At 46.1% G+C, this 12,243-nt stretch overlaps 1 protein-coding gene across 2 annotated transcripts in view; it reads right to left on the reverse strand.

Annotated features, from left to right (window-relative positions):
• The window catches only part of LOC140350858 (phosphofurin acidic cluster sorting protein 2), a 113,630-nt gene that overhangs the window by 3,365 nt on the left and 98,022 nt on the right, over positions 1-12,243 (reverse strand). The window contains exons 19-24 of one of the 2 annotated variants that reach the window (XM_072436368.1): positions 10,881-10,913; positions 4,998-5,040; positions 4,874-4,916; positions 2,128-2,266; positions 745-968; positions 56-169 (exon numbers count right to left, since the gene is read on the reverse strand). In XM_072436368.1, coding sequence (XP_072292469.1) covers positions 56-169; positions 745-968; positions 2,128-2,266; positions 4,874-4,916; positions 4,998-5,040; positions 10,881-10,913 — 596 coding nt within the window. The remainder of the gene's footprint in view (positions 1-55; positions 170-744; positions 969-2,127; positions 2,267-4,873; positions 4,917-4,997; positions 5,041-10,880; positions 10,914-12,243) is intronic. The other variant, XM_072436369.1, reaches the window with a different exon arrangement.

Genomic DNA, 12,243 nt, shown 5'->3' on the forward strand with positions numbered 1-12,243 from the left:
CTCTGTGTTTGCGGTGTTCCTTTTGCACCAGCAGAGGGCAGTGTAGGCCGTGTACCTCTCAACATGGTGTGCTGGTGCTTGGCCGTGCAGATCAAGCGGCTGATCCCATCGATGACTTGGCTCTTAGAGTCCAGCTCTTTCTCTTTGGGCTTCTTACTGAGGAAAATCACTGAAGGAGACAGGAAAAAAGACTAAATATGGAGAAGTGTTCTTCCTCTGCACATTTGTCTATATTTTCAAATCAAGTGATAATTCATGACACATTCATACAGTATAGGGCCGGGCCATACGAGCCCGGCATATGAGTTTGTTTTGATTCATGAAAGACCAAATAAAATGGCTTTGAAGATGAATTTCCATGCATTGAAACGTAACATATTTGTTTGTTTTACATTAACATGGTCCAAGCCAAAGTTTTAAAATGTGTTCATAAATGGATTACACAGCGTTTGACTGAGAATCTTCTGTATATTCAAAGCCATTTTCTCATTCTATCCTGCTCCTCCTCCTCTCCAGCTGCCCCTCCTCTTATTATTCTTCTCCTCTTCTTATTCTTCTCCTCTTCCTCCACCTGCTCCTCCTCTTCTTCTTCTTCTCCTCCTCCTCCTCTCCCTGCTCCTCTTCTCCCTCCGCTCTTCCTCCTCTTTGCTGTAAACTCCTAATCATTAACATGACTAATAGTAAATCAATACTCTCCCCCGAACGCCATGATTGAGCTCTAATTTCCTGCCCGGTGGTCCTCACCTTTCTTGTTCTTCTCCTTGGTGACCACGGTCATGGCCATGCTGGGGGGCGGAGTCAGCTCGCCTCCGCAGGGCAGTCGGCTCACCTGCAGCGACCTGAAGTTGCTCTTGAGGGTGTTCTTGAGCCCCACGTCGCGCTTCTCTCCCTCCTTCTTCTTCTCGGGACCCTGCCACGTCCAGTAGTCCACCTGGAGCCCCATCACCTCGCTGCCCGAGCACGGAGAGCTGTGGGACCGGGAAAACATGATAAATACAGTATAATACATATAATAGAACACGATATCCAGAGTTAGATGTCGTAAGTTAAATTGTTGTAGCTATTTTAAATCAGGCGTTACTGCAGCAAAAAGTTATTGTTTTTTAAGACTCTTTGGACAGTAATTAATAATAGTATGACAGGATTTTACGATTTTCTAGTTTTGACTTTATTTGGTGTGTTCATACCTGTTGTACGTATAAATAATAGTTTTACACCAATCGAGATGGTATTAGTGGAGAGAACGTTCAAAAATCTGAAGAAAATGACAGGAAGTGACATCACACGAGGGACACTCATTCCAGTCATTCAAGTTTATGCATAATTTACACAAAGAGACGACTTTTTTGACCCTCTAAAGGTGAATTCCACAAAATAGAGTCGCTCTCATTTATTTTAATCTGTCAAATAAAGTAAATTGTGACGTTTAGATGAGTTTTTCCCCAGTGATTGCTGGGTAATTTCCTAGCATGATGTAATCAATTACAAACAGGAAGTGAAATATAAACCTAAAAATGTGCTATTCTGTGATAACGTTTTATAATTTTTAAGCAAATTCAAAATATATCATCAGTATCAATTACAGTATCTTAACTGCATTTTCAATGAATCATCCTGTAGGGGGCACTGTGACACATTTTAAAACAAATTAATAACCAAATAAAGGTTGAAAAAGAAGATATAAGATAATACTCTATAATGATGAGTATTTGTGTTTGATTTTATTTATATATATATATATATATATATATATATTGATTTAATAATGCCATGTCTGTTATTAATATATATATATATATATATATATATATATATATATATATATATATATATTTGGGGGTTTATAAACTTTTCAGGCCGGGACCGCTACTTCAGAATGAAATTAACAAGCAATTTCCATTTATTGTATTGTAATATTGTATTGTATTTATTTTAGTCATTTATTGTGTTATTTTACCTCATTTCTAGAGTCTACTATTGACAACGATCTCAAATTAACACAAAATAAAAACCAACATCACTAGAAAATCTTTGTGATTCTTGAGCGTTACTGGAAAAACACGTGGTCAACAGTTAATTAACCAGCGCTTGACGAACGTGAGTGACTGATCGTCCCTGTGGCCATACCCAGCTCCGGACAGGGCAGTGGAGACCGAGGGAGACTGAGGGGGGGTGCTGCCGATCTCCTTCCCGAACGGGGCGGCCGTGGGGGGCGTCGGGGAGGACAGGATGCTCGTGTTGCCGCCCATTGCGTCATCCGAATCCACTGCGAAGGCAAAGTGAGGGCGGCTTAGTTACTCTCGCCACGCTCCATAACGATGAGGTCACGTTCAATAAAACACACGGTCAAAGTTAATGAATTCTGTCCGTCCAGGCTTCAAGAACAGGACAGCGGACGTTTGAAGAGCAGCAAACTTTACATGATCAAATAGTGTATCAGATTTAACATATGCTAATTTATCATTTGACTTCATTTAAGGTATGTTTTATTGTCCACGTAGGAGATTTGTCCCGTGCGTTTGACCCGTTCATCAGAAGCTCCAAGAACATTAACCCAGTGGTTCTGAGGTTCTATGACGTCTGCAGGACAATGTTCAGGATGTTCTACCAGTCTATGGTGGTCAGTGCCATCATGTCTAGTGAGGTCTGATGTGCTCTTCTTGTGGTCTGATGTACTCTGCTGAGGTCTGATGTGCTCTTCTTGTGGTCTGATGTACTCTGCTGAGGTCTGCTGTGCTCTGATGTGGTCTGATGTGGTCTGATGTTGTCTGATGTTGTCTGTTGTTGTCTGATGTGGTCTGATGTGGTCTGTTGTTGTCTGATGTGGTCTGATGTGGTCTGATGTGGTCTGTTGTTGTCTGATGTGGTCTGATGTGGTCTGTTGTTGTCTGATGTGGTCTAATGTGGTCTGTTGTGCTCCTCTTGTGGTCTGATGTGGTCTGATGTGGTCTAATGTGGTCTAATGTGGTCTGTTGTGCTCCTATTGTGGTCTGATGTGGTCTGTTGTTGTCTGATGTGGTCTAATGTGGTCTGTTGTGCTCCTCTTGTGGTCTGATGTGGTCTAATGTGGTCTGTTGTGCTCCTCTTGTGGTCTGATGTGGTCTGATGAGGTCTGATGTGGTCTAATGTGGTCTGTTGTGCTCCTCTTGTGGTCTGATGTGGTCTGTTGTTGTCTGATGTGGTCTAATGTGGTCTGTTGTGCTCCTCTTGTGGTCTGATGTGGTCTGTTGTTGTCTGATGTGGTCTGTTGTGCTCCTCTTGTGGTCTGATGTGGTCTGATGTGGTCTGATGTGGTCTAATGTGGTCTGTTGTGCTCCTCTTGTGGTCTGATGAGGTCTGATGTGGTCTAATGTGGTCTGTTGTGCTCCTCTTGTGGTCTGATGTGGTCTGTTGTTGTCTGATGTGGTCTAATGTGGTCTGTTGTGCTCCTCTTGTGGTCTGATGAGGTCTGTTGTTGTCTGATGTGGTCTAATGTGGTCTGTTGTGCTCCTCTTGTGGTCTGATGAGGTCTGATGTGGTCTAATGTGGTCTAATGTGGTCTAATGTGGTCTGTTGTGCTCCTCTTGTGGTCTGATGTGGTCTGTTGTTGTCTGATGTGGTCTAATGTGGTCTGTTGCGCTCCTCTTGTGGTCTGATGAGGTCTGATGTGGTCTAATGTGGTCTAATGTGGTCTGTTGTGCTCCTCTTGTGATCTGATGTGGTCTGTTGTTGTCTGATGTGGTCTAATGTGGTCTGTTGTGCTCCTCTTGTGGTCTGATGAGGTCTGTTGTTGTCTGATGTGGTCTAATGTGGTCTGTTGTGCTCCTCTTGTGGTCTGATGAGGTCTGATGTGGTCTAATGTGGTCTAATGTGGTCTGTTGTGCTCCTCTTGTGGTCTGATGTGGTCTGATGTGGTCGAATGTGGTCTAATGTGGTCTGTTGTGCTCCTCTTGTGGTCTGATGTGGTCTGTTGTTGTCTGATGTGGTCTAATGTGGTCTGTTGTGCTCCTCTTGTGGTCTGATGTGGTCTAATGTGGTCTAATGTGGTCTGTTGTGCTCCTCTTGTGGTCTGATGTGGTCTGATGTGGTCTAATGTGGTCTGTTGTGCTCCTCTTGTGGTCTGATGTGGTCTGATGTGGTCTAATGTGGTCTAATGTGGTCTGTTGTGCTCCTCTTGTGGTCTGATGTGGTCTGTTGTTGTCTGATGTGGTCTAATGTGGTCTGTTGTGCTCCTCTTGTGGTCTGATGTGGTCTAATGTGGTCTAATGTGGTCTGTTGTGCTCCTCTTGTGGTCTGATGTGGTCTGATGTGGTCTAATGTGGTCTGTTGTGCTCCTCTTGTGGTCTGATGTGGTCTGATGTGGTCTAATGTGGTCTAATGTGGTCTGTTGTGCTCCTCTTGTGGTCTGATGTGGTCTGTTGTTGTCTGATGTGGTCTAATGTGGTCTGTTGTGCTCCTCTTGTGGTCTGATGTGGTCTAATGTGGTCTGTTGTGCTCCTCTTGTGGTCTGATGTGGTCTGATGTGGTCTAATGTGGTCTAATGTGGTCTGTTGTGCTCCTCTTGTGGTCTGATGTGGTCTGATGTGGTCTGTTGTGCTCCTCTTGTGGTCTGATGTGGTCTGATGTAGTCTGTTGTTGTCTGCTTTCTAACCCTTATTTTGCCATGTGATTTGATAAACCAAAACATTAGAAATCTGGGACTTCACATCAGCTTCAACATGATTACAATCTTTAAGACATGATTAATCTGATCTTGAGGTTGTTCATTCATTTGATCATCGCTCAGAATTACAGCATGTATGATTAATGCATTAAAGTGCCTAATCAATCATTTTAATCTCTATTTATGCAATTGTACAGTAACAGTAATAATAGTAATGTGCCGCTTGCTTACCTGACGTCGACAGGCTCTGCTCCACAATTCCAACTTTCACAACCTGCAAGACAAAATAAACAGTATTTAAACATTCAAACCCATATTTCGGAAAATGAACTAGTTTAAGATGTCGACTTCTTACCCCAATAAATGGCACAAATTTCTGACAGGAATCCTCATCCGGGCTGAGGACAGAAAGACAGGAAATGAAATGTGTGTTTTTAAATGTTAGTCTTTCAGTTGTGCTTTAACAGTTGAAACGTTCCAGAGGTGCACACAGAGTGTCAAACATGGCTTTGGTATGTGGGGGGCGTCACCATGTCCCAGGCACATGACTGGCATGGTGGGAATGGGAGGCATCTTTAGGGGAGTTCAAAATGAGATGAATGAGAGAACTGAGCTCCTTACAACCAAAACAATATCAACAGCTCGCCAAGATTATTTTGTCCAATTTTGTCAGCTCAACGAAAACTATAAAAGTAAGAGATCGCATTGAAAAGTGAAAGTTTAACGGTGCAACTCTACATTTGAATCCAACATCTTTATCTTGTTTCAAGTAGTACTGGTTTATTTAAATAATGATTTGGCTTACAAAATCAACACCTGCCACTTTAACAATTATTCAAGCCAATAACTATTGATTGCATTAAATGTTTTGTACATACTGAGACCAGTAAATTCTTAATTTATACAGGCCTTATTTGATTTTAAATACTTTGCTTGTATTAATAATTGTTGTATGTTGCACCTTAACGCCGAAACAAGTTCCTATGTTTGTGAATTTTGTTCTGAAAATGGCAATAAAACTTTTTCTGATTCTGACATGATTAATCTGATCTTGAGGTTCAAGAAAGAAAGAAAAAATCACTCTTATTTTACTGGCAGATAAAATAGCTTGAAATAAAACAAAATAATGGAATTGTCAGTTAAAAGCAAATTTGACTGAACGACGATAAACACCAAACCACTAATATATATAAATCTTTCCTCTTTTCTTAAATTTCCCATTCCAAGAGCTACTCCTGAGTCAAAAGCCAAGTAGTACTTTGAAACTGTTTCATCATGGCAGATCTGGGACCGCCCACAGCCAACAGAGGAGAAACACAAACACTCCAGGCCCCGGCGCTGCTCCCAGAAAATCAATCTCACTTGTGGACAGATGCACAGAAGAAAGTAGCGATTTTACGTGTTCAGCAATTACAGATTATTAGACCGGCATTCAGGCCCAGAAGCTGCGAGTCGTAGTAGAAATAGTACACTGAAGTTTTGAAGTAGGATTGCGCACGGCGGTGTGGACACTTGCTGCTGTCGAGAAAAGTGTTTTGGCTTAAAAGAAGTTGTTGAATAGTTGTAGATAAAAGACATTGTAAAGAAAATGCTAAAGTTTGGACTCGTTCTCTGCCTTTTAAGATTGGTGTGCGCACAGTTCAAGTGCAAATCGAGAAGAACGCGTATAAGATAGACAGGATATGTGCTTTGAGTTGCTGAAACGATGCGACTTTCACCGCTCATGCGAAGCGAGGTTGAGAAAGCAGCAGGATGCCTCCACTTCCTCTTCCCCAGACGCTTCCGCCGTTTCAATATCAAGGAACTTCTGAACCTTAGACGGATATATTATAACAACTGTGCTGAGAAATTGGTTGTTTGTTTACATCTCCATCCATCCATCCATCTTCTGCCGCTTTATCCGGGGCCGGGTCGCGGGGGCAGCAGTCTGAGCAGGGACTCCCAGACTTCCTTCTCCCCAGACACTTCCTCTAACTCCTCCGGGGGGATCCCGAGGCGTTCCCAGGCCAGCCGAGAGACATAGTCTCTCCAGCGTGTCCTGGGTCTTCCCCGGGGCCTCTTCCCGGTGGGACATGCCTGAAACACCTCCCGAGGGAGGCGCCCAGGAGGCATCCGAAACAGATGCCCGAGCCACCTCAGCTGGCTCCTCTCGACGTGGAGGAGCAGCGGCTCTACTCCGAGCTCCCCCCGTGTGGCCGAGCTCCTCACCTTATCTCTAAGGGAGCGCCCAGCCACACGGCGGAGGAAACTCATTTCGACCGCTTGTATCCGCGATCTTGTTCTTTCGGTCACTACCCAAAGCTCATGACCATAGGTGAGGGTAGGAACGTAGACCGACCGGTAAATAGAGAGCTTTGCCTTTCGGCTCAGCTCCCTCTTTACCACAACGGTCCGATGCAGCGACTGCATCACTGCAGCCGCTGCACCGATCCGCCTGTCGATCTCACGCTCCATCCTTCCCTCACTCGTGAACAAGACCCCGAGATACTTGAACTCCTCCACTTGGGGCAAGGACTCCCCACCCACCTGGAGAGGGCAAGCCACCTTTTTCCGGTCGAGAACCATGGCCTCGGATTTGGAGGTGCTGATTCTCATCCCAGCCGCTTCACACTCGGCTGCAAACCGTCCCAGTGCATGTTGCAGGTCCGGGTTTGATGGAGCCATCAGGACAACATCGTCTGCAAACAGCAGATCCTGTGGTCCCCAAACCGGACACCCTCCGACCCCTGACTGAGATCCTGTGGTCCCCAAACCGGACACCCTCCGACCCCTGACTGCGCCTAGAAATTCTGTCCATAAAAATTATGAACAGAACCGGTGACAAAGGGCAGCCCTGGCGGAGTCCAACATGCACTGGGAACAGGTCTGACTTACTGCCGGCAATGCGAACACAGCTCCTGCTCCGGTCATACAGGGACCGGACAGCCCTGAGCAAAGGGCCCCGGACCCCGTACTCCCGGAGCACCCCCCAAAGGACACCCCGAGGGACACGGTCGAAAGCCTTCTCCAGATCCACAAAACACATATGGACTGGTTGGGCAAACTCCCATGAACCCTCGAGCACCCGATGGAGGGTATAGAGCTGGTCCAGTGTTCCACGACCGGGACGAAAACCACTCTGCTCCTCCTGAATCCGAGGTTCGACTATCGGTCGGATTCTCCTCTCCAGTACCTTGGAATAGACCTTACCCGGGAGGCTGAGGAGTGTGATCCCTCTGTAGTTGGAACACACCCTCCGGTCCCCCTTCTTGAACAGAGGGACCACCACCCTGGTCTGCCAGTCCAGAGGCACGGTCCCCGACCGCCACGCGATGTTGCAGAGACGTGTCGACCAAGACAGTCCTACAACATCCAGATACTTTAGGTACTCAGGGCGGATCTCATCCACCCCCGGAGCCCTGCCACCGAGGAGTTTGCGAACAACCTCAGTGACTTCAGCTTGGGTGATGGATGAGCCAGCCACCGAGTCCCCGGTCTCCACTTCCTCTTCGGAAGACGTGACTGAGGGATTAAGGAGATCCTCAAAGTATTCCTTCCACCGTCCGACGACATCCCCAGTTGAGGTCAGCAGGCCTCCACCCGCACCGTAAACGGTGTTGGTGAGACACTGCTTCCCCCTCCTGAGGCGCCGGACGGTTTGCCAGAATTTCTTTGGTGCCGACCGATAGTCCTCCTCCATGGCCTCCCCGAACTCCTCCCAGGCCCGGGTTTTTGCCTCTGCGACAGCACGAGCCGCGGCTCGCTTGGCCTGCCGATACCCGTCGATGACCTCCGGAGACCTACAAGCCAGAGTGGCCTGATAGGCCTCCTTCTTCAGTCTGACGGCATCCCTTACTTCCGGTGTCCACCACCGGGTTCGGGGGTTGCCGCCACGACAGGCACCGGAGACCTTGCGACCACAGCTCCGAGCAGCCGCATCAACAATGGAGGCGGAGAACATGGTCCACTCGGACTCAATGTCCCCAACCTCCCCCGGGACATGGGAGAAGCTCTCCCGGAGGTGCGAGTTGAATACCCTACTGACAGAGGGCTCCACTAGACGTTCCCAACAGACCCTCACAATGCGCTTGGGTCTGCCAAGTCTGTCCGGCTTCCTCCTCCGCCAGCGGATCCAACTCACCACCAGGTGGTGATCGGTTGACAACTCTGCCCCTCTCTTCACCCGAGTGTCCAAGACACGTGGCCGGAGGTCAGATGACACGACAACAAAGTCGATCATTGACCTCCGGCCTAGGGTGTCCTGGTGCCATGTGCACTGATGGACACCCTTGTGCTTGAACATGGTGTTCGTTATGGACAATCCGTGGCTAGCACAGAAGTCCAATAACTGAACACCGCTCGGGTTCAGATCGGGGAAGCCGTTCTTCCCGATCACCCCTCTCCAGGTGTCACTGTCATTGCCCACGTGGGCGTTGAAGTCCCCCAGTAGAACAACGGAGTCCCCGGTCGGTGCACTGTCCAGTACCCCTCCCAAGGACTCCAAGAAGGCCGGGTACTCTGCACTGCTGTTCGGCCCGTAGGCCGCCACAACAGTGAGAGACCTGTCCCCCACCCGAAGGCGGAGGGACGCGACCCTCTCGTTCACCGGGGTAAACTCCAACACGTGGCGGCTGAGCTGAGGGGCTATCAGCAAGCCCACACCAGCCCGCCGCCTCTCCCCGCGGGCAACACCAGAGAAGTGGAGCGTCCAGCCCCTCTCGAGGAGATGGGTTCCAGAGCCCAAACTGTGCGTGGAGGTGAGGCCGACTATATCTAGTCGGTATCGCTCAACCTCCCGCACAAGCTCAGGCTCTTTCCCCCCCAGCGAGGTGACATTCCATGTCCCCAGAGTTAGTCTCTGTGTCTGGAGATCTGGTCACCGAGGCCCCTGCCGTCGACTGCCGCCCAGATCTCTCTGCACCGGCCCCTTATGGATCCTCCTGCGGGTGGTGGGCCCACGGGAGGGCGGCCCCACGTCGCTCTTTCGGGCTGTGCCCGGCCGGGCCCCGTGGGGTAAGACCCGGCCACCAGGCGCTCGCCATGGAGCACCCATCCCAGGCCTGGCTCCAGGATGGGGCCCCGGTGACGCCGATCCGGGCGACGTAAACGGCCTTGTTCGTGTCGTCGTCATAAGAGGCTTCTGAACCGATCTTTGTCTGACCCGTCACCTAGGACCTGTTTGCCTTGGGAGACCCTACCAGGGGCATGAAGCCCCCGACAACATAGCTCCCGGGATCATTCGGGCACTCAAACCCCTCCACCACGTTAAGGTGTCGGTTCAAGGTACATCTAGTGAGTAAAATTTCTACAATCTCAGTATGATTTAGTGTAAAAAGTATGACATAAATGACGAGGTTGTGTTATATATTTAACGGGATGGGACAAGATCTAGTGACACAAGGTTTAATACATATGAGTGAGGTTTGTTTCCATGTCAGTTTAAAGGGAAATGCTGGCGAGTTACGTCTCTTGAGAAGCTGTAGTTCCAAAAAAACTGTGCAACAATATTTAAAAAACTGTGCAACAATATTTAAAAAACTGTGCAACAATATTTAAAAAACGGTGAGGGCAAAATTGTGAACAAACCGCACCATATATTAATCATATCAAAAGCCAATATGCCCAAAAGCCCTCGTGGGACTTGTATCTCATTCCATCCCTATTTATGTTAATTTGTTATAATATATATTCAATAGCAGTGTTTTTTTTATAGCATAATTAAAAACAAAAATGTATAAAATGTTCAATAAATGTTTCTGTTTTTTTCATATTCAAGATGAACTCTCAGGATTGTGACGTCCAATATATCTTTAAAACTGCTTCATTGTATGTCAAACACGTGCGCACCTACAATCCCATCTCAAACACAATCCTACTTCAAAAATCCTTAAATACAGTCTTCTACAGATCTTCGCCCCGTGTTAGTCCCCGCGGGCTTCATGCTCTGATAATCATGAGACATTTTGCGGGTTGTCGTGAAAGATGTCAAGTATACAAACCACTGCAAGTCAAAAAAGGGGAAAACATTCGGGATTGTTTGAAGGTTGTTAGGCGAGAACGTCACGGCGACACACAAAAAACACGGCAAACCAAACCAAAAAACAAAAGACACACACACACACACACGGTAGGACAGTGTGAAGAAGACGTGGAATTACGGTGAGCTTTGAAACGTGAGAAGGGAGATGTTAACGACAAGGAGCTCAAGCCAAACGTGGGGGGGAGAGTAAGGAAAAACGAAAGGAGATTTATTATATACCTGATGTAAAAATCAAAATACAAACTTCTTTTCCTTGAATGCAAATCAGAGGGAAAGGGGGAAGAAGGAATGCAAAAAGTGTTAAAAATGGTGTGCTGCGCTCACAACTTTGAGAAGGGCTTCAGAAGCGTAAAGAAAATCCTGCTTAACTTTGTGCGTGTGTGTAACTTTGTGCGTGAATTTAAGGCAAAGCGAGGGCTGCAACAACTGATAGGAAAATAATATGACGAATTGAAATAATAACACATTTAGGTCTGGACAACACACACAGACTCTTCTACATGGCATGTGTCGCATGTGTTTAATTACACCAGAAGAAGATATATTTGGGGATCGTGAGGAAAAATACTGTTTCTTTTATTCTCTGTCTGAGATATTAGTCATTTCTATAATAATCTGGTTAAAGGCACGGAACACAGTTAAAAATGTTGTATCGGGGAAATTATTGTAGATAAGTCGACTACTAACACGGAATCGCGGGTAAAAGTTTTAAAACAAGTGAATAAGTATCAGTTAAGTGTGTTTTGCTGGAGGGAACTAAACCTTTTTGAAGCCTGTGAATACCTGGCTCATTTGCATGTTACTGTGTGAGAATATATGCAAATGTGCTTCTAAATATGTAACCACGGTCTAGAGGTATCGAAAAAGGTACTAACTATTTCACAGTTGTTGTTTTGGAGCTATGCAAATGTCGAATGTATATATAAAACTATTCAAAATGACCTCAAAGAGAGACATCTAGTTTAATCTGACAAAACAAGGTGTAAAGTGACATTTCTAGCCTTATAGTACATTTACTATTTCCGTGCGATGATTGAACCTTTTAGGATTGTTAAAATATCATCTGAAAATTGTTATTGAGATAATGCAAATGAAATATATAAATACTGTGATATTATTTTTGGTCAATATCGCCCACTTCTACCCCGGGCTGTGTTACTGAAGCGAGCCGATATTGGTATGAGCTAAACTGGACGTGCGATGTTTGATGGAATAAGTGGCAGTGGGAAGAGAGCAATTAATGTTTATGGCTAAGAGATGAACAGATTTTAATTTAGCAAAAACAAATGGATGTTGGTCGTAAACGAGCTCGTGTCTGGAAGTAATTATCGTGCAAAACAATGCCATACGCGCTCAATCTGAGTGAAGTAATTTGGCATCTTATCAACAAATACATGACAGTAAACTATCACATTGCGTTCTTGAACTTTTGAAATAAACATGCACAATATTTACGGATTTGTTAGATTCAATTATCCTCATTAAGAGCTAATCCTACTGCCTATTAAGCACATCACACTGTAGTCAATGCTAGGCTATTAATAACTTAATATAACTTAATAACTTTCATTTAGTTTACCAG

This window comes from Eucyclogobius newberryi, unplaced genomic scaffold, assembly GCF_026437365.1.
Source record: "Eucyclogobius newberryi isolate DKJ021-1_F unplaced genomic scaffold, fEucNew1.0.hap1 SCAF_8, whole genome shotgun sequence".
NCBI lineage: Eukaryota > Metazoa > Chordata > Actinopteri > Gobiiformes > Gobiidae > Eucyclogobius > Eucyclogobius newberryi.